The sequence below is a fragment of the Vulpes vulpes genome, chromosome 4, assembly GCF_048418805.1.
Source record: "Vulpes vulpes isolate BD-2025 chromosome 4, VulVul3, whole genome shotgun sequence".
Taxonomy (NCBI): domain Eukaryota; kingdom Metazoa; phylum Chordata; class Mammalia; order Carnivora; family Canidae; genus Vulpes; species Vulpes vulpes.
The window spans coordinates 67,133,699-67,154,838 of NC_132783.1; the positions used below are offsets into that span (position 1 = coordinate 67,133,699).

Consider the following 21,140-nt stretch of genomic DNA (forward strand, 5'->3'; position numbering starts at 1 on the left):
TTTGTCTACTTGTGCTTTAAGTTATCCACTGGGAAACAGTCTTTTATAAAGGATATTTTGCACGATGCCCTACACACACACACACACACACACACACACACGGAATTTAAGTTGTGAGTATGACCGATTTTAAAGTACATATTGGTGAAGGTCCGGTGGGAAAATACATGGGATATATAGTCAGAGAAATGCATAATATTAATGAGAAAATTATCAGTCATATGTGTGATAGTTGGCCAAACTTCTCTCTTAGGAGAAAGAAAAAAATAACTCTTTTGATTGAAGGAAAGATATAGCAGGAAGAGGGACACCTGGGTGGCTCAGCGGTTGAGCGTCTGCCTTCAGCTCAGGGCGTGATCCCGGTCCCAGGATTGAGTCCCACATCGGGTTCCCTGCAGGGAGCCTGCTTCTCCTCTCTCTGCCTATGTCTCTGTCTCTGTCTCTGTCTCTGTCTCTGTCTCTCTCTCTCTCCGTACCTCTCGTGAATAAATAAATAACATCTTTAAAAAAAAAAAAAGATATAGCAGGAATAGTTGCCCCTCTGTTCCCTTCTGATCATTGCTATAGCAGGATATTGAAATGTGATTTTCCAGTTGTTCCAGAATAAGAAGCTAAAGCTGAAGAACACAGGCCCACACACTCTACATTCTAAATTCTAACAATAGAGTAGGGTGCCCTACCCTGGGGGCTACACAAGCAACGCTACCACAATCAACTAGCACTCAACACACATACCCGTTGGCCATGTAGGAAATAGAGTTTTCATGAAAGATGCTTCTTCTCCTCCTTTCCCCAGTCTTACATGGGGGCAAAGAGGGAATAAACGCTCCCGCTCAAACTAAACAGAAACAAAAAAATCCAGTGGACCTGCTCATAAAGATTGGAAGTGTCCTGCAAGCAGGAAGATTGACATGTGATTCTCCTACATGAATGTCTTTCTAAATTTGGGTTGTCTTAATACAAAGTCTGAGACAAGGATCTGAGTTTGGGCTATTTTCTGGAGAAGTGAGTCCCAAGAAACTAAGAGTGAGGGAGCAAGATGCAGGAAAAGTCAGTAAAGGCACATTACTGAGCTGAGCACCATAGGGGCAACTGGGGCTTAATCCCACCAGGAATCATATCTGGAAAAAAACCTCCACATCTGAGGTACCTCCACATCTGAGGTATGTGGAACATACCTCAGAACTATCCCCATAGAGACTGGGTAGGCTGGCACATTTATCTACCAACTCCCACACCCTTGGGGACATTACCCACTCCCTGTCCTCACAAGCTTCACAGAAAGCCCCATGGCACATATCCCTGTTGGGTGCCTGAAGTGGAAAAAACTTCCCACAGCTGGAGTGAAAATCGGAGGGAGACCAAGGGACTGGGACACAGGGGGCATCAAGTGTCTGTTGCAACATGTACTTACACAACAGACTTTCTGATGTATCACTGGCCCTTCAACAGGGACAAAGAAACTGGAGAGCCATGGCAAGGCAGAGGGGTCTATAACAAGGCAGCCTGAGTGCTGACCATTCAGTATGACAAAGACATGTGAACTTCCCATGAATCAAATAGACATTGCAAAAGTTATCTTCCCAAAAAGTGTGCCCATTGGACAAGGGGACCTACAGAAATAGGCTAAGTAATATCTAAAAGGGGGTGGTTGCATTTCACATCAGGATCTGGGCAGTGGGGAAGGCCTGTGGTATTGTCTAGAGAACCGACACATGAGTGCCATAAGGCAATTACCATGCCTATGTGCACGAGGTGTCCCAGCCTGTTAGCCAGGGGAGCAGCAATGACCAGCAAGAAGAGGGTTACAGACAATGCACAGGGAGAGACTTGAAACAGATATACAATGAAAGTTTCAAACTAGGCTGGGCTGGATGAACATTGGTAACTGAAAATGGCCCAAACATTTGTCTTATCTGCCCAAGATATATATAAAAAAAAAAATAGGACGATGTATTCAACAGAGCACAACAGAGACTGGAGAATAGTAAAACCACAGAGTGTTTGTTCCTCTGCTAACTAGAGACACCCCTGAACCAGTTATCTTACTGAGCAGCGTGGGACCATCCACTAGGGTAAGACCACCAACCGGGCCAGGGTGCCACACCATGCGAGGGCTGGTACCTGCCGTTAGAAAAGCCTGGTTAGCCCGCAAAGGCAGCAGCTGAAACTCTCTGGGCTGCAGAAAGGACCTGAAGAAACTGAGTGCGGTTCAGGGTGATACCACAAGACTCAGAGAACTACACTTGATCTCAGCCAAAATGCTGAGAGGCAGTGAGTCTCAGAGAATTAAACAGTAGTTTTTAAAAAGTTGAATGCAGATTATTAAGAACAAAGTGACAATAAAAACTAAAAATGAAGTACAGCACCTGATTGTACTTGGGTGTTTACATTTCCTTAAATCTTATTCTAAACAAAATTTTCTTAACCTGAGACGCAAAGACACCCTCCCAAAAAAGATGCCCCCCCCAAAGAGTGAATGGATGAGCCTCAGAAGACCTGCAAGTCTCCTGAAACTGCGTGCAATCATTTGCATGGTTGTACATATGTGGTTTGGTAATGGAAGGAGTCTATAGTTATCATCAGATTCTCAAATAATAGGGATCTCAAAAAGCACTTATTTGTGTTATTCATAAGTACTGAAAATTTCCCATGTTGGTACAACTATTTCATTTCTACAGGAAAAGCATCGTTCATCAGAAAGTATTCTGTTTCCTCCATGATTCAGAGAGATCTCCTGGCCTGTGAGAAACTTTTTGCCCTGGTCTGTCCTGGCTCCTCCAGGCTGTGTGAGCTCTGGCCCCACACCATGACCCCTGGTGGCCCCTGTGAGAACTGCAGCCACAGTCCCAGGTTTAGAGGAAACCCGAGTCCAAATAATGCTGTTGAGGACACGTCACAGGCTAGCTGGGCAGTTGGCGCATTGAAAGATAACTTTCTAAAGATTATTAATAACTATATAATTCTGTTAATATGCATTAGAAAAATCTAAAAGTTGATTTTGAGTCATTATTTTCTTTTTTTTAAGATATTTATTTATTTGAGAGAGAGCAGAGTGAGAAAGAGATCACAAGCAGGAGGGAGGGGCAGAAGAAGAATGAGAAGCAGACCCCCTCCTGAGCAGAAAGCCCGATGTAGGGCTCGATCCCAGGACCCCGGGATCATGACTTGAGCCTAAGGCAGACACTTAACCAACAGAGCCACCCAGGCGCCCTGAGTCATTATTTTCTAACTGTGTTAATAATAGGATGGGTGAATTTGGTGAAGAAAAGCCACAATTATGCATAAATAACTGAAGTTTGGAAATAGTGATCCAATTCAACCCTCTCATTTTCTGATGAAGGTAGTGAAGTGTGAAGAAGTGAGGAAATTACGCCCAGTCATATATAGCTGGTAAGAAGAGACGGGACCAGAAGGGAGGCTGTCTGACCTGTAATCTAGGGTTCTATCAAGATACTACAAAAGTTCTTCTTGCTGGAAATGTTGGAAACAAGGCTGAAGGAGCATTTTCTCTAGGGCAACTGAACCACATTAGAGTGAAGATTCTCTCTCTCTCTCTCCATAGATATTCACATGTATCTTTGTGAACCTGTATATAGATACGTCCACATATGATCATATTCATTCATTCAATGAATGTTTATGGAATACCTATTTGGGGGTCAGCCACTGTTCTAGTCTTCAGGAATAAAAAGATAAATACAGGGCAGCCCTGGTGGCTCAGCGGTTTAGCACTGCCTTCAGCCCAGGGCGTGATACTGGAGACCCAGGATCGAGTCCCATGTCAGGCTCCCTGCATGGAGTCTGCTTCTTCCTCTGCCTCTCTCTCTGCCTCTCTCTCTCTCTCTCTCTCTCTCATAACTAAATAAATATAATCTTTTAAAAAAAAAGAGAGAAATACAACCCAGTCTTGTTTTCAAGGAGCTCACAGTCTGAAGAGTAGACTAATATTCATGGAAATAGATTTACTTATTTAAGACCCAAGGCAGGGGTGAGGTAATTAAATGTGCTCCAGTAATTCAAGAGGGAGATGATGTGACTTCAGGACAAGGCTTCACAAGGATGGTAGCTGAGCTGAGTCTCAAACAAAGAGTAAGAGGTAATTAACAGTGGGGCATGTGCAAGATCATAGAATCCAGAGACATTCACAACATGTAGGTGATTTCTAATACTTCAGTGAGTGTGGATTGCAGCTGGTGAAGGGCTAGTCAAATTCTGGGCTGCTGAGAAGCAGAGCAGGAGCTGGATTGGAAAAGTTTTGGATGACATGCTAAGTAATCAGCATGGATGCTGAGGACAATTGGGCATGACATGATATTTCCACTTGTGGTGCTGTGTAGGGTGAATGAGAAGGAATAATGTTGGAATCAAAAACACCAGCAAGGAGACCACTGTGATAATCCAGATTAGAAACTCTGAGGGGCGTCTGGGTGGCTCAGTTGGCTGGGCATCCGATTCTTGACTTCGGCTCAGGTCATGATCTCAGGGTCATGAGATCAAGTCCCACATTCGGTTCTGTACTGAGCATGGAAGCTGTTTAAGATTTTTCTCTCTCCCTTTCTCTCTGCCCCCTGCCACACACACACACACACACACACACACTCAGATGGGCATGTGCTCTCTCTCCAAAAAAAAAAAAAAAGAAAAGAAAGAAAGAAAGAAAGAAAGAAAGAAAGAAAGAAAGAAAGAAAGAAATTCTGAGTGACATATGAGTGAGCAACGTAAGCGGGAATGAGATAAGGTTAGACAATAGGATGAACAATGAAATTGGAAGTAAGTTAAAAGGAGGGGCCATGTATGTCTCAGAGTTCCCACCTGGGTAACTGGGTAAATGACATAAGTCCCTGAGGTTGGTGCTGTAGGAGAAGGGGCTGGTTGAGGAGAAGGCCAATAAATCTAATAATTTAAAGATAAATTTAGTAAAGGCAAAAATAAAAGACAGTAAATTTTTTAGGATAGAATAAAGATATAGTAAACTTAATAAAAGTCAAGGAGATGTTCAATAAAAGCCAAATGGTAGACTGGAACTCTGGAGAGGGATCAAGGCTAGGGATATCAATTTGAGGAAAATTAGTATGTTAATGGTGCTGGAAGCATGGAAGTATTTGAGATCATCCAGAATAAGAATATGTAAAGTGAGAAGACAGGATAGGCTACAACAGAAGACAGAGTAACAACCATATCAAGAAGACAGGGTGAGGAAAAGATGCTCACAAGAGGTTGAGAAGAATGGCCAGCAAGGTAGCAAGAAGACCAGGAAAGGGCAAGTCCTGAAAGCCTAGGGGAGAGAGTCTTAGGAATGAATTTGATTGATTCAAAGTTCCAGACCATGCAGTGATACAGAGCAGAATATGAAGTGAAAATGCCCTTTAAATCTAACAGAACATTATTGCTGACTGTAGCAGTGATAGGGACAGAAATCAGATGACAGATAAAAATCAGGTCAGAGGGCAGCCCAGGTGGCTCAGTGGTTTAGCACAGCCTTCGGCCCGGGGCATGATCCTGGAGATCTGGGATGGAGTCTCTTCTCCCCCTGCCTGTGTCTCTGTCTCTCTGTCTCTCTCTCTCTCTCTCTCTCTCTCTGTGGTGTGTGTGTGTGTGTGTGTGTGTGTGTCTCATTAATAAGTAAATAAAATCTTAAAAAAAAAAAAACCAGGTCAGAAATCACTTCATAGAGGTCAGATCCCATTCACTCCAAAGTGAACAGGAACTAAAAACACAGTATGCAGGCAACCCCTTGAGGAAAGGGGCAAGGGATAACAGGTAACAAGGTAAGCTGACAGTTTACATTGGCTTAATAAACGGTTAATAAAGGCCTATACTTTTATGGGGAACATATTAAATTAAACTCTATGAAACTGACATCTTTATAAGTCACAGTCAGATATAAGGAATGTCAGATGGTATAACCTGAGTGAGAATGGATGATACTGTGTTTTAGTTCATCGCATTCTCTGAGAAATTTGGCCAAGATCATAACTAACACATCGCTCTCTGTTCAAATCACATGTAAGCTAAAAGACAATAATTGAAAAGCCTTTGCCAGCTCAGACTCGGGCAGCTCAGCGAGCTAGTTCCAGGCTGGGACTCGCACTAGCCAGCTCTGTGCCCAGACTCAGCACCCACCTGCTGGGGTCTGCAACCTCTCCTGGGCCTAGCACAAATATAAATACAGATGACAATCATGCTGATCTCCACACTGAGGTGGACACTTGATGGGATGAGCACTGGGTGTTTTTCTGTATGTTGGTAAATTGAACACCAATAAAAATTAATTAAAAAAAAAAAGAGATATAAAATGGTTCTACCTCCTAGAATTGCCTTGAGGATTAAATGAGTTCCTGCCTGTCCATCGCAGGAGGAATAGGCAAGCAAAATGTGGTCCACCCTCACAATGTAATATTACTCAGCCTTCCAAAGGAAGAAAATTCTGACTGATGGCATGACATGGATGAACCCTGAGGACATTATGCTCAGTGAAACAAGGACAAATAGTGTGTGATTCCACTTACATGAGGTCCCCAGATGTCAAAATCAGAGAGACAGAAAGTAGAATGGTGGTTGGCCGGGGCTGAGGACAGGATGGGGAGTGGGGAGTTCAGGTTTATTAAGGACAGAGTCTCAGTTTGGGAAGAAGACAAGAGTTCTCAAGACGGATGGTGGTGATGGTGGCACAACAATGTGGATGAACTTTATGTCTCTGATCTGTACACTTAAAAATGGCTGAAATGGGGGCAGCCCGGGTGGCTCAGCGGTTTAGCACTGCCTTCAGCCCAGGGTGTGATCCTGGAGACCCGGGATCAAGTCCCACGTCAGGCTCCCTGCATGGAGCCTGCTTCTCCCTCTGCCTGTGTCTCTGCCTCTCTCTGTGTGTGTGTTGTCTCTCATGAATAAATAAATAAAATCTTTTTTAAAAATGGCTGAAATGGTAAATTTTATGTTACATACACTTTATCACAATAAAAATGAAAGAAATAGTTAATTCCTAAAGCACTTAGTAACTATTATGCAAATAGAAACTAAATACAAAAAGAAAAAAAAGAAACTAAATACATTGAAGTAAATAGAAGCTCAATACATTGGCAGATGTTAAAAATGACTCAAGACAGGAACGAAAGACAAGAAAGAACCCCAAAGAACCAAAGAAAGAAAGAATTCAGTAAAAAGTCAAGTTGGGAAGGACCCCATGAGAGAAAAGGAGAGGAAATGAAGTGATATGTCAAAGTAGGATGAAAAAAAATGAATAGAAACAAGGAGGTGGAATCCATCTGGTCCTGAAGAAGCCCAGTAAAAGTTCACTTAACAAATATTTGTAAGGAAGCACCTACCAGGTGCCAGGCACTCGGCTACGTGCTACCAGCAAAACTGCAGGGCAAGAATATGAGAAAATAATTGGCATCACTGTTAAGACAGGCTGTATGGAGGCACCAAGAGAAACTGAAAGTAGGATGCCATGTACACTTAATAAGAATGAGCCAGATAATCTTCCGATTATCTGGGCTACCTGGAAGTTGGAAATAAAATGTAACTGCTGTGGCCACGTTTACACCTAAGTAGAAGCAGACCTAACTGTGATCAGGTTAACAGCATTCATCACACCTGCTCGCTTGCAAGCCTTTACCCAGGAGAGAGGCAACCGGCAGGTAGACGAGAGCAGTTGTCCTCAGACTTTCCAGACACACCAGTGCCTGGGGCCCACCAGGCCCAGGCAGCCTGACTTGGTCGGTCTGGGTGGAAGCTGGACATTTAAAAACTCTCCTAGTGATTCCAACACACAGCCAGGATTGAGAGCCACTGAGTTAGAAAGAGCATTTGTTCCCTGTATACCACCGATCCCAGGGAAGCTTTGGGTAGCAGAAACAGCGAAGGTTGATCAGGAGCCGGAAGTGAGAGTCCATAAGCATCAGGCAGAGAGGACCACCTGTGGATCTTACAGGCTTAACACGATGACAGAAGACCAAGCAGCTCCTGACAAGAGGAAGTCCACCCACCCTCGAGAAGGTTGGCTTCCCAGAGGAAGCCTAGCACCCAGACCCTTGGGGAGGGTCTCTCCCTGTCAATTAGTAGAAATTGCTTCTCAGGGGAGCATGACCCACACCAGTCGCTCACTCTGGAGGCACCCTCACCTGCCTGACCAACAAATGAATGCTTCCCAGGAAAAAGCAGCTGAGGGTCTTCCTAGCAAAGCCACTCCCAGCTCTTCACTACGTGGGAGCCAGGACAGCAAAGTGGGGGCGATCCCAAGTACTCACAGAGTGGCCCCGTGGCACACGGCTGCTTGGGCCTGTGCGTGCAGGTGGCCCAGGAGGCTGCAGAGGGCTGGCTGCCTGGAAGGAAGCTGGAAGTGCAGGCTGTTCTTCTCTTTCTCCAGCTCTTCCAATCTGTGTCTTAATGCCTCAGCTAGAAACCGAAAATGTGAGAGAGAGGAATAAAAAAACCGTGTAACTCAAGGTGGGCAACCCCAGCCAGTGTTCACCTTAATGACTGAACACAATGGCCCCTGCTTCCCTGGCCAGCACCTTTGTCTCTCAGCTGGTGCTTTGAAGAATCTTCCTTTTAGTGACGTCACAGCCTCTCTGGTTTTTATTCTTCCTCGAGTTAGAATGTACAGTTTATGTATTTATAGCATGGTCCTAATTATGATCATCCCGTAGGAGGATACGTATTAATTATTTTTAAAACCATGGTCTTCACTTGGGAGAAAACTTGCTAAGTTTGATGAGTTTTATGTCTATAATTGAAAAATGTCGGTGCCCGCGCTTGGCTTTTAAGAATGTTTCCTTAGAAACTGCCCATCAAGATAGAATCAGGTACAATTATTAAAGGCATAGAAGCGATGTTCCAGTTCTATGTTGCAGATGACTGTATAGCCATCTCTGTTATAAGGAGGGGTCTTATTATTTTTTTTAATGACCTTAAGTTTCCCCAGACAAGGTACAATACAGAATCACTGTAAAACAATTTTTATCTAACAAAGTAAACTTCAGAAATTGGAATCCTCTCAAATGAGAACTTACCTTCATAACCAAACACCTAAAGAATGGGAAAGTCTCCCATAAAGCTATTTTTGCAGAAATATAAGGACTGAGTGTATAAATACCATCCATCAGATCTTCCCTCCTGCTGATCCTTGCAAGGTGAAGGGGCAGAAACTTCGATGGGCTCCACTCTTGGGCAGTATGTGGATCCCAGGCAGTCACCTCTGGCCATGAGTGCCTACCGCTTACCCTTGGCATGCAATGCAAACATTATCCTCTGTGTGTGCCATGATAAGAAGATGTTTGGAGGCTCTACCCTAGATCACACTCCTGTACATTTCCATGCTCTACAGGCCATTTTCCAACTAGGCCATTTCTATAAGACCCAATTTTAAATTAAAACACTGTTTCCAACAAACTTGCTATTTTTTAAAGATTTGTTTGTTTGTTTGTTTGTTTGTTTGATAAAGAGAGGAGAGAGAGAACATGTAGGGAGAGGGGCAGAGGGATCAGGAGAGAGAAAATCCTCATCAGACTCCTCCTTGAGTGTAGAGCCAGACACAGAGACTCAATCCCAGGACCCAGAGATTGTGACCTGAAATCAAAACAAATGTTTAACTGACTAAGCCACCCAGGCACTCCAACAAGGTCGTTATTTTTAAAATACTTTGAACAAAACTTTGTGTTGTATACCAGCAGAGGCCAACACTAATCACAGTGCACCCCTTGACATGACACTTCTCCCATGTTGGCCCCCTCCCAAGACACACCTGGGAGGACAAAAGGCAGGCCTCAGGTGTGATGGGCAGCAAACAACCTCTCCATTAACTTGCCATATTCAATGGGACCAACAGCCAGGAACATGCCAAGAGAATTTGCCAAGGATTCATTCTAACGGCATCAAAAAGGGTCATTTATTTGCTTCAAGACCCAGTCACAGGTAACTGCCAATGGCTCTCAGTTTGTTCCACCTTCTTCAAAGTGACAGTTGGAGCTAATCCAGACACCACACCTACAACACACAGTGCAGTCTGGCCTGGCAGTTCACCCAGAATAACACCAAAAACACATCTATTCCCTAACACCAAGCTTCAAAATTTTTTTTAAAAAATTATTATATTTCATTTTAATTAATTTTTAATAAATTTTAATTATTTTTAAAAGGTTTTATTGGGATCCCTGGGTGGCGCAGCGGTTTGGCGCATGCCTTTGGCCCAGGGCGCGATCCTGGAGACCCGGGATCGAATCCCACATCAGGCTCCCGGTGCATGGAGCCTGCTTCTCCCTCTGCCTGTGTCTCTGCCTCTCTCTCTCTCTCTCTCTCTCTCTGTGACTATCATAAATAAATAAAAATTAAAAAAAAAATAAAGTTTTAAAAAAAATAAAAAATAAAAAATAAAAAATAAATAAAAGGTTTTATTTATTTATTCATGAGAGACACAGAGAGAGGCAGAGACATAGGCAGAGGGAGAAGCAGGCTTCCTGTGGGGAACCTGATGTGGGATCCGAACCCAGGATCCCAGGATCACACCCTGAGCCAAAGGCAGATGCTCAACCACTGAGCCACCCAAGTACCCCAAATTTTAATTATTTAATTAATTTTACTACTTAATTATTTACTTAATCTGTACTATAAAAAAACTGCCATGAAAAGCAATAAATTTCTTTAGTGCTTTTTGTTTGTTTTTTATTTATTTATTTTTTTATGTTATGTGCTTTAAAAGAATATCTTTGTGCTGTTGTCACATGGTGGTAAAGATGTGTCAAGACACTATTACATGGAGATAAAGACAAAGCCTGTGTTTGTACCTCAGCCCTGTCATTCCTAGTTGCCTGACCTTCCAGCTACTTAACCTTTCTACACTTCAGTTTGCTAATCTGTGGAATCAGGACTAATAATATCTACGTCCTAAGGTTCCCTGAGGATTAAATGAGATAATCTACTGCAAAGCGTTTAGCAGCATGCCAGGCAGCTAGCATGTGTCTGAGGGGTTGGTGATCATAGTTAGTAGTGCCATGAAGTAGTGGCCTTGAAGTTGGCAAAGCCGTTAAACACCCAGCCTGGCCTCCCTCTGCCGCCAGCCATATTCTAAAACTGGACCCCCCTCCCCCCACCCCACACTGCCCAGAGAAAAGCCCTCAGAGACTACAAGCTGATCCAGCAAAACAAAACCCCGGGAACGGTAAAGTGGCTGCCAAAAATCACAGTCACAGTGAATTTCAAAGGGAAATATAAATTATCCCAGGAAATACTGGTGATTAGCTGTGCTGTGCATTGCCACTCACCCCAAAAGAGTGACATCTACAGTTATTTCCATGTTATGATTGGAAAGGTGCACCAGGACAGTCAACACCAATTTTATAGCTTATTGTCCCCACTCTATAAATGGCCTCCTTCCCCAGCTTCTCAAGTGGCTATCTGCTACATGGGGCTCCACCTCACAGTTGGCAACACCTCTGATCAGCATTAGGGTGTGTTCTACTAGTTCCCTCAAAGTATACCGCTATTCACTAATTTGATATTGCAGGCAGAGGGAGCTCCCAACCAAGGCAAAGGCCCTGAGGTAGCAAACAAAGGGGAGAGGTGGGTGGGGTGGGCTTGGTTATCAGCAAGGACTGTGTTTAGCTGGAGGAAAAGGGGAGCCCCTGGAAGGTGTTGAGCAGTGGAGTGACATGATTGACTCTCGCCAGGATACATGGAGCTCCACTGGGAAGAGACCATCAAGAGCAGAAGCCCAGAGACTAGTCACAGAGTTATTGCAGTTCCCTGGACCTACAAATGGTGGAAAGTGCCAGGATTTCGGATATTCTCTGACAGATGGGACATTGAGAACGGAAGTTGACAGAGGTCAAAGTGACCCCAATGTCTGTGGCCCGAACAACCAGGGTGAGATAACTTGCTATGAGCAGAGCTGGGTGAGTCTGCTGTTCCTTCTGCCAGAAACACCCCCCACAGAGGCCTGGGCAAGCCCTGCTGCCTGCTCAGATCTCAGCACCCTCCGGTGGGCTCCCCAGGCTCTATGCACACCCAGACTTCTACCCTCGCGAGAGCCTCACACTTGTCTCCTCGCGCTCAAGGCCTCTTGTGTTCATGACTGACGGACCATGTCACCATGCTTGTCACTGTTTTTTTTTTTTTTTTTAATTTTTATTTATTTATGATAGTCACAGAGAGAGAGAGAGAGAGGCAGAGACATAGGCAGAGGGAGAAGCAGGCTCCATGCACCGGGAGCCTGATGTGGGATTCGATCCCGGGTCTCCAGGATCGCGCCCTGGGCCAAAGGCAAGCGCCAAACCACTGCGCCACCCAGGGATCCCCATGCTTGTCACTGTTTAAAGACCACATGGGGCTGCTGCCAGGCTCAGAGTTAGCACACACAAAACATGTCCAGCTAAACTCAAAATAGGTTTCCTCATGGTGTTTCTTGTTTGGTGAGTTTTCTTAACCACTTTACACCATCTTCATTAGCTACTAAATGAACATAATGATGTAAAACTCATCAAGTCGAAAATGAAATCCACTGACTACCTTGCACAAGTTTACTCTTTCTGCCACAGGCCCTGACTGGGTCCCTGCTGGCCAGGCCTACAGCTTTGGGTTCTTGGACTTGTTGCTATCCATACCTCTACATCCTCGTGGTGTCCACCGCCCTCCCACCTTCTTCCCCATTTCCACTGCCTCCAGTCAGCAATGTCACCCTCACATCTGCAGGACAAGTCACCTCTCTGCCTAAAAGCCCACATTCTGGGATGCCTGGGTGGCTCAGCAGTTAATACCTGCCTTCGTTCAAGGTGTGGTCCTGGAGTCCCGGGATCAAGCCCCAACATCGGGGTCCCCTCAAGAATCCTGCTTCTCCCTCTGCCTATGTCTGTGTATCTCTCGTGAATAAATAAAATAAAACAAAACAAAACAAAATAAAATAAAATAAAACCCACATTTCTCTGGCATTCTTACAGGGGGCCTGTAGAGTGCCCTTTATCGTATTCAGTCATATACAAGACAACGAATGAGAGAGAACAGACCGAGAAATGCAGAGACACCAGCTATGCCCCCACACCGTGCCAGACCCCTCCACACATGTATCACAGAATGTTCTCAGAATTCTGGAGGACTCTGCCTAGCCACCAGAATAGAAGCCAAACATCTGTGTCTGGCGTTCAACACCACCAGCAAGCTTGCTCAGCCTTGCTCTCTCTTCTCCCACAGACACTCTGCGCCTGAGTGACGTAGGAATAGGTCACTGGAAAGAACAGGGAATCACAGCATTGAGAATCTGGGCACCTGAATTCTATCACTGGCTTCAGTGCCAAGCATAGTTTTGACAAATCACTTCCCCCATTAATGTCTCAGAGATTCATCTGGTAGGTGGGATGAACATCTCCCTGAGGTGTTTAATGAAATCATGGATGTTATCAAACAGTAAAGAGGTATATTGGGAACAGCCTTGACTTTGTCAGCTTGAGCTGCTATAACAGAATACCAGGACTAGGAAGCTTACCAGTAAACATTCATTTCTCACAGCATGGGAGCTGGAAGTCTGAGATCACAGAGGCAGCATGGCGGGGTTCTGGGGAGAGCTCGTCTTCAGGTGGCAGATGGCCAGCTTCTTGCTAAGCCCTCACATGACAAATAGAGCCTGAACTGGCCTCTTCTTATAAGGGCACTAATCATACTCATGGGAGCTCCACTCTCATGACCTGCTCACGTGCCAAAGGCCCCATCTCCATTGGGATTAGGCTTCATCATTTGGGTTTGGGGGATACAAACATTCAGTCCATGCACACCTCAAAGGGAGAAAGGAGGAGTTTCAGCCAGAGTACCCACTTTTTCCATTAATATGGGTACTATGGAAAAATATTTCCTCTGGGGGAAAGGAGTGTTTGGAAATGTTGGAAAATAGTATTTTTCACCTCCTAAAAACCATGCTTATTCATTATTCCCTCAATTAACAAGTATTTCTGATAACTTGGTATTGCCAGACCATAGGGCTACAAAGATGAGTAAGACACACTGCTAGTTCTTAAGGAACTCAAGGACTGTGGACAGGTGTCAAAATTACAAAAAGGTCTTTTCGTGTCTTTCTGTGCAGAAAAGGTGGCAGCAACATGCCCCATTAGTAGAAGAGGGTCATAAAGAAGCACAAAGGTAGTGTGCCCACCAGCACCCAGGGCTGGGGAAGGGAGGCAGGGGGCCTCGGGAAGCCACACAAAGGTAGGCAATGGCATGCTGGGTGCTGTGCCCATTGGTACCTGAGGATGAGACACTGAAGGGAAATGGGGAGCATGTGGGAGGTAGCCAAGAACATGAGAGATAGGTTACAGTAAGAAATAAATAAACTAATAGAACAAGTAAGTAAATAGAGAGAGCCAGGTTCCTTAGTATTGGAGAAGATACTTACAATTATGGGAAGGGGTAAGAGCAGAAAGTACAAGGTGTGTTGTATTGGAATTGGAAGCACTGGTATGATCTAATGGTTTTTAATACAGATATTCACACATAGAAGTGGAAAGAGTTATAGATGTGCATTTGTTTGCAATTGCATATATTTTCTGTCTTTACCCGCCAAGAAAGCCTAGAAGCAACAATCCCCAGAAACAAGAAGCACACCAAGCACATAGAACCTGATTTCCAAACACCATCCTCTATGAAAGGAATCAGACCCCTTCAGAGAAAAGGTTGATTGTAGGCCTGAGGCAGGGCCAGAATCTGAAGATCTTATTGTATCAAAAAATTAGGACATGTCCAAGGACTCATGGGAAACATGTCCATAAAGTACAAGAGTCCATAAAATGCAAGGAGCTCCCGTAGACCCAATCTGGGATCATTTGAGAATCAAATAAATAATACTATTAATGAAGAACACCCATCGAATAGAATAGAAACCTATATATCCATGCTAATAGAATTCCAACTAATAAAAAGGAATTTGTGGGAGATGGGCAGGGGATGGGTTAAATGGGTGATGGGCATTAGGAAGGCACTTCTGTTGAGCACTACGTGTTATATGTAAGTGATGAATCACTAAATTATCCTTCTGAAATCAGTACTGTACTACATGTCAACTAACTAACTAGAATTTAAATAAAAATTTCAAAAAAAAGGAATGGCGTTTGGGTGAGGTGCAGTGTAATCTTATAATATCTCCCCACAAGATACTAATCAATTTTCAAAGGATAAATGGTATCTTTGTGGTGGAAAGACTTGGAAAGCACCAGCATAACCAGATGGTCAAGATATCCATCATCAGTGGTGGCATGATGGATCTACCTCATGTGACACTAAGAGAGATATGCCAACAAGTACACTGCTTCATTTCCATAATGTTCTCATCAGGGCTGCATGACCTGAGTCTAGTCATGAGGAGACATCAGTGGACCCAGGTTGAAGGTCATCTGACAAAATATAAGGTCTGCACTCCTTAAAACTTCCAAGGACATAAAAGACTAGAGTCCTGAGAATCATTCTGAATAGGAGGAGAGTAAAAAGACATAACTGCACACAATGTGTGAACCTTTTCCGAACCAGAAAGAAGAAAGGAACAATGGTGGCATTGTTGGTGAAATGCACATGAAGTCTGTAGACCGGATAGGGGCCGTTTATTAGTGTTGCCTGTTGGTGGCCTGTGATTGTCCTTGTTTGGGGAAAGAGCCAAGCAGGTACACAGGGCCACTAGGGCATCATGTCTGCAGCTCACTCACTGTCAGTGGTCAGAAAGAAGACAGTGACAATGGATATGTGTATCCACTTGGGGAATCAGAGCAAGGGAGACATGCGAGTTCTTTGTGCTATACTTACAACTCTTCTGTGAGTGGAAAATTATTTTATTATTTTAAATTTGTATTTTTAATAATAATTGTCTAACTTTTTAAATACTTATTTTCAAATTACTATTTAAAAAATATAGGGGTGCCTGGGTAACTCAGTCAGTTTGGAGTCTGACTCTTGGTTTCGGCATGGGTCATGGTCTCAGGTGATAGATCAAGCCCCACACTGGGCTCAATACTTAATAGGGAATCTGCTTGTGATTCTCTCTCTCCCTCTGCCTCTGCCCCTCCCCCAAATGTGTGAGTCGCTCTCAATAAATAAATAAATAAATATATTTATAATAAATATAAATAAATAAATATTTATTTATATATTTATATATATTATGTTTATATTTATATATTAATTTAAATAAATAAATAAAATTTTTAATTAAAAATATAGAGAGAAAGTGTTGCCTAAGTGGCTCAGTCAGTCAAGTGTCTGCCTTTGGTTCAGGTCATGATCCCAGGGTCCTGGGATTGAGCCTCCCATTGGGCTCCCTGCTGCATGGGGAGCCTGCTTCTCCCTGTCCCTCTGCCTACCACTCACCCTGCTTGTGTTCTTTCTCTCTGTGTCAAATAAATAAAATCTTTAAAAGATAGATAGATAGATAGATAGATAGATAGATAGATAGATAGATAGATAGACACAGCACTATTAAATGCTATATTTGTGACTATCATGTCCCTTTATTAACATGAATCCTGCTGTGTGCTTAAGAAAATTTCTCCTATCATTCTATCTGGCCCACTGGTTGAGGAAACGTAATTCACTTTCTTGGTCTTTTCTTTCTTTTAAACCTCTACAAGCTTTCTGTAGACATTATTCATCTTATTTCAGTTTGTAGCTCAAGATTTAAAGGCAGAATTGTAGAGTGGTGCACACAGCAAATGCTGATTAAATGTGGTCCACTGACCATCTGAATGATAGAACAATAATAATATTAGAAATCTTGGTTGCATTTTGTAAATACAGCTGGATAGTAAAAACAAACACTCAAAGTTAACTAGAGAAGACATTATCAAGTGCTAAGCAAAATGATGCTTTAAATAATAGGTCCTAATTGATACAATGTATTCAATTTATGGATCTAACATGCATTACTTTTAGGATCTCTGCAATAAAAATGCTAAACACCATCTCATCCCATTTTGGACCAAATCGATGCATTTTTTTGATGTCACTACAATATATTTATTAATGTTTAATTGAGGGTCAGTGCTCATCTGTATTCCTTAGCACATCAATACTAAGTGCCTGTTACTTTGAGGCTGCAATTTGGAAACAGAACGAAAGAAAAGTACTTTCTACATCTATGAATAAATAAGCAAATAATCATTTACAGAGCAGCAAGAAATCTTCACACATAAAGGCAACCTGCTAAATAGATTCAATTTCTGCTGACTTGCTCTGTCTGTGGGACAGAGCCATATTCTTGACTGTGTGGCCATTCTGCATTCTGAGGAGCTCCTTAAAGCAGAGAAGCAATCAATGTCTTCATAAGTCATTTTTCCTTGGTTTTTACATAATGGCCACGAAATGCTATTCATTGAGAGTTGAATATTCTAATATTTCCACATTACCATACACATCATGTGCAGATGACCAGTTTACAAAGGATTCAACTGTAATAAAACATATTTCAGACTAACCTGAGTGCAACTGAGCCAGTCTTTGACATTTCACAATGCTGGACTTTTGTCGGATTCATTATCATAAAAATCAGCCACTGTTGGGGCACTGAAGACTTCAGGCATAATCATTTTCGTGCATCTGTTGCATGCCCCACACCATAGACATTATTTCTGAGCCTCACAAAAACTTGTAGAGCAGGAATACAAACACAGAAACTAAATTGCAGAGAATCGAAGTAATCTGTCTAAGGCCTCACAATGAGATCACAGCAAAATCAGAATTTGAACCTTGATCTTTTCTGTACCAAACTCTTTTTCTTTTATACCTCCCAGGAGTCATCCTTGAAGCAGTACCTGCTCCTTAGAGTTTCCCTAGCTACACAGGGGTCTTGTCTGCTGATTCATTTGTCTGGGTCCCTAGAGACCATAGGACCCACAGAGCAGAGCTTGAGCCTCATTCATCTCTGCCTTGCCAATATCTAGAATTCAGTGCTAGGCACTTGATAGGTACTGTGTAAATGCTGAGTAAATAAATGACTCTTTCTACTTGGATGAGGATTTGTGGAGACACAGAAGAACAGCAACCATCTTATGAGCACTGCTATGTACCAAGTGCCAATCATTTTAATCCTCACGATGATGTCAGGAGGGACACAGGATTTGTTTCCACTCTGCTGATCAAAAGACTGAGGCTATGAAAAGTTAACGAAATTTTTCTAGATTAGTCACACAGCTGTGTGACTCAAAAATAAAGCCAATATCTGCTGACTCCAGACCCTGTGCTCTTCACCACTGTGTCCCACGGGCCAGATCATATCCTATGGTATACACCATACCCTTGAAATACACACCTGAATGCATGATACAAATGCAAACTATTCTATCATCTCATTGGCTGCTTCATCCACCTCTTTCTCACAGAAAGCCGCCAGTAGCCAAAACAAATGAACAAACTGGCAAAAGTGGAAAGAGCCTCAGATCCAATTTAAGGGACATGGTTAAATAAATAAGAGCCTATCATCTCAGGGAATGCTATGTAGCAAGTCAAAAGCCAGTTAGAAAAACTATGCAGAAATATTTTCAAGTTACAAGAGAGAAAAGCAAGATGCAAAATTATAGGTAGCTATAATCTATACTTTTATGATTACCAATATGTTTCAAAAAACAAACAGGTGGAACGAAGAGTCTTGCCAATCAGTCAATGTGGCTGGGTGACTTTCTTTCAATTTCTTTTCTTACAAAATAGGCTGTAAAATCTTGAGTTACTTATTATTTAGAAAAGTGCTATATCTTTTAAGTAGCCTACTGGTTTCTTATTCTACCCTTTGATTTCTGCATAATAATAGAGATTTGCTTTCTCAAATTCTTAATGCTAAACTGCTTAGGGTAAGCTTGGTTTCCCTGGGACACCCGTCTTTTCAATGTACACCAAAGAAGATTTCTAGAAATGTTGTATTTTAAGTCGGCCACTGTGAGGAAGGAAGACTGAGAAATCACTGTGGTTGTGGGATAAAAGAAAAAACAAACATTTGAGGGAGATAGGAAAATTTTGGAAAAAAAAATTTGGAAGACAAGCAATAATTTAACTGTGGATACTTAACTACTCAGCACTTAGTCTGTCACCTTGTTCTTCATACACATTTGTTGATTTGCTCTGAATTATTTCAGCCGAATATTTGTTTTGAAGCATCTGTTCTTCCCCAGCAAGAATTTACAAGCAAAATAAACTGTGAGGGATCAAAATAACAAAAGTAATGCAAGTTCCAGGTACTTCCCCAGGTCTGGGGTGTGTCATACGACCAGCAAGCTGAATGAGCGTGTATGAGTGTGCACACATGCAATGTCAATAGGCTTGAAAACAATGCTTAAAGTTACAGTATTCAGGCACATCAGAAAACATACAAAATTCCTCAAGATCGTGAATTTATAAAAGGATGGTTGATTATGGACCATTCCAAAATACTCTCTGCCTCAACTCCTAAAACTAAAATTATAGAAAAATGTTTCTTTCACCCATCACCAAATGTCCTAGGGAAGTAACTGACCAACTGAATTTCGGTTACTCTTTATAAAGTCTTCATATTTTTAGAACTATAAAAACCCTCTCTAAAGTATGCTTTCATAGGTACTGTGGAAAACCAGATCTGTATACATGTGGTCCATGTTCATTGTTCAGAATCTAGGGTGGCTGACTCTCCACTGGCAATTCTCAGTCGTCTGCTTTTTTTGAAAAAGTGCCTAAGACCATGCCCCACCATCCCCCCCCAACTTCCAACATTACTCCCACCACCACCTCCACCTCTTCCTCCATCCCTACTTCCTCTACTACCACCACCACCACTTCCTCCACCACCACCACCAACTCCTACCATAATGCCATCATCTTTACTGATTATATTAGAAAGAGATCCATCCAACTTCCCAGCTACTTATTAGGAGACAGGAGTTGAAAGCACTTACCCAAGAAGGAGGAACATTCTTTAGATTATTTCCAAATAGCTACAATGCAGAGAACCCAAAAGAACAGACAAAAGAGAAAGAGCCATTCATCAGCACAATGAAAAATGTGACCAACAAACAAACAAAAAAACAAAATATTAACTGCGCCCATATCTACGCATGAAAATAAAGATGATTTTTTCTGAACTTGAAAAGTGTTTTTACAACAATCATGAATAGCTTCAATAATTAGTTTTTAAAAATCCATTTTTAGAAATAAAAGGCAATCATCAGCTAATACATTGAGGCAAAAGCAAGTAGCATTCCTACCTGGAGTTAACTTGCATAGATTATGGAGTCAGACATTAGGATATGATTTTTTTTTCAGCTACTTCAAAATGTGTAAACTCTGAAAAAGAAACTCTTATTTAAAATGTAATGGCAGATCCTCCCATGTGAAACAATTTTTTATGCCATGTTCTTTATTTTAATTGAATTTAAATATATGATCAGTCATTACCAAAATGGGCTAATCACTTAGGCAATTACTAACTCACTTAGCAATCTAGATGCATGGCTGTTAACCGAACCAGCTCAGTGCACTGAATATTGAAGTTTATTAGGTATAGTCTAGTTAAGAGAGAAATTAAAAGAATAATTCTTATAGCAGATTGACTATACCAAAGAGGCCAAAGAAATTTTCTGGCAAGCTATAAGACAACTTAAAGATCTGGTCAATGATTCTTGGGCCTCTTCCACATTAGCAGTAACCTTATAAAATGACACCACAGAAAATCCAAATGGTCACTTGAGTTTCTCCTTCAAGGGCTTCTTTCTCTTTCTCCACGTTATGTTAAAGGGCTTTGGACCATTTAAAAGATTGATGTGCCTCTCAGACATGAGAATGTACTACTGACTCTGTGGCTATTTTTAGAAGTCACACAAATGGAACAATTCAAATGCCTATTCATTATTGCTTTCTCCTGGTTTTGGTTGTACTCAGTTTTCACTATTAAACTGGACATGGCATTCAATTAGTTCCTATGAATAGACTTTTCATGAGTAATTTGCTCTGCTGGTGTTTTCATAAAAAAATAGCTGGACACATCTGTTTGTCAGTGCTCAAAACCACAGGCTCTCTTGTCTTTGAATGGTAATCACCACAACCTGCAATCTTTTAAGATTTAATTGTTTTTTGTAGAACATCTTTTAACACATTTATCTCTAATGGAATTCAGGACATTAGGAGTTCACTGTCGAGCAACTGCTATCATCATTATT

General features: G+C 42.2%; 1 protein-coding gene across 3 annotated transcripts in view; it reads right to left on the reverse strand.

The window, feature by feature from the left end:
• Positions 1 to 21,140, reverse strand: part of DISC1 (DISC1 scaffold protein) — a 352,717-nt gene that overhangs the window by 244,009 nt on the left and 87,568 nt on the right. For all 3 annotated transcript variants that reach the window (XM_072755974.1, XM_072755975.1, XM_072755976.1), the window contains exon 4: positions 8,253 to 8,400. In XM_072755974.1, the coding sequence (XP_072612075.1) occupies positions 8,253 to 8,400 (148 nt within the window). The remainder of the gene's footprint in view (positions 1 to 8,252; positions 8,401 to 21,140) is intronic.